Source organism: Octodon degus, unplaced genomic scaffold, assembly GCF_000260255.1.
Source record: "Octodon degus isolate 3935 unplaced genomic scaffold, OctDeg1.0 scaffold00272, whole genome shotgun sequence".
NCBI classification, from domain to species: Eukaryota; Metazoa; Chordata; class Mammalia; order Rodentia; family Octodontidae; genus Octodon; species Octodon degus.
The window spans coordinates 2,058,301-2,059,822 of record NW_004524848.1 but is presented as its reverse complement, the minus strand read 5'-3'; the positions used below and the strand labels follow the sequence as shown (position 1 = coordinate 2,059,822).

At 39.2% G+C, this 1,522-nt stretch overlaps 1 protein-coding gene across 1 annotated transcript in view; it reads left to right on the top strand.

Annotated features, from left to right (window-relative positions):
* Positions 1-727: 727 nt before the first annotated feature.
* LOC101573590 (hematopoietic prostaglandin D synthase-like) overlaps positions 728-1,522 on the top strand; it is an 80,580-nt gene continuing 79,785 nt past the window's right edge. Inside the window, exon 1 of the mRNA XM_023706842.1 lies at positions 728-830. Within this exon, the coding sequence (XP_023562610.1) occupies positions 728-830 (103 nt within the window). The remainder of the gene's footprint in view (positions 831-1,522) is intronic.

Sequence of the window (1,522 nt, the reverse complement as noted above, 5' to 3'; positions counted from 1 at the left end):
GGCCAGGGTCAGGGGCTGGGATGTGCTTAGCACTGCACTCTGGCTTTCCCTGCACACCCAGAGGGTCCAGAAGGGCAACCAACTGCCATGTGCAGACACCCTCCCTGGAATCAGCTGCAGTAGACAGGCCTGGGTCTGCACCGGGTAGCCTAGACTGTTACAGTTTGTGTTGACATTTGTGTGAGATGTGATTCCAAATAGAACTTGATCTTAAAGTATAAGCCCAACTTTTCATTATATCAAATATTCTATTAATATCTTTCAGAAACTTCCTTAGTAGGCAAGAAGAACATACTATGTTAACTGACCATTTTAAATAATTGTTGTATGTTTTTAATCATTTCATTACCATGATTATTATACCGGTGTGTTGTATTTGTTCTGTTTATTCTCAACTGTAGTGCAAGAGCTCACAGTTACTATCAATGCTAATATTAAGTGTTTAGTGTTAGTTTAAACATCTTTTATGTGTATCATCCATTTCCAGATCTACATCAGTATCTCTTTTAAAAGTGGGCTTTGAGGTCAGGTGTAGTGCCAGATGCCTGTAATCCCAGCACTGGGGAGTCTGAGGCGGGATTGCTGCAAGCTCGAAGCCAGCCTGGACTACAAAGTGAATTCAAGGCCAGCCTGAGTGAGACCCTGTCTCAAAAAGATTAACATATTCCCTCCTTTTTTGTCTTTCCAGAATAGCACCATGCCAAATTACAAACTGATTTAGTTCAATATGAAAGGGAAGGCAGAAATTATTCACTACATATTTGCCTATTTGAACATAAAGTATGAAGATCACAGGATAGAACATGCTGACTGGCCTGCAATCAAGTCAAGTAAGTAGCATAAGTCCTATTTCATGAATCTGTAACCCACTGGAAAGAAAATGAACTCCCAGAGTAGTTTGTCCTTCTTGAGGGATAAAGAAAAGAAAAGTTTCTCTGGGCTTACCTAGGTTCCCAGTCTTAGCAGTTTTAGCTTGAGAAGTGACAGTCCAGATAAACTAAATGAATGCTATGTGGCTCTACAGATTTTCTCTTACAGGTCAAAACACAAACCTCACAGAAAAATAATACAGGGCCAGGGCTATAACTCAGCAGCACAGTACCTGCCTGGCAAGCACAAGATCCTGAATTTGATTCCTGGTACAATCCATCAATCAACAAATAAGTAAATTAATAAATAAATAAAAATAAAAACAAACCAGTATACCCTTTGTCAGGAGAGCTGAAATAGATGTGGGACATATTATTGTTTTTAGTTCATAGTTGGGATTAACAACACAAGGTTTAAGTCATCTTTCCAGTTGCATGATTGTGGCAAAATCAAATCAGATCCATTTAGTACTGTGGCCCAAATTATTTATAGTAGACAGCACCAACATTAATATTGTGTATGCTAATTGGCATGTTGGCAATAAATCACCACCTGTGTTTTGGAAATGTGAGCTCCTTTTAAACCATTGTCCCTGCAATCACTTCTCATAGTAGAAATCCGTCCTCTGAAGGAAAGCACAGTCTTATTTCTT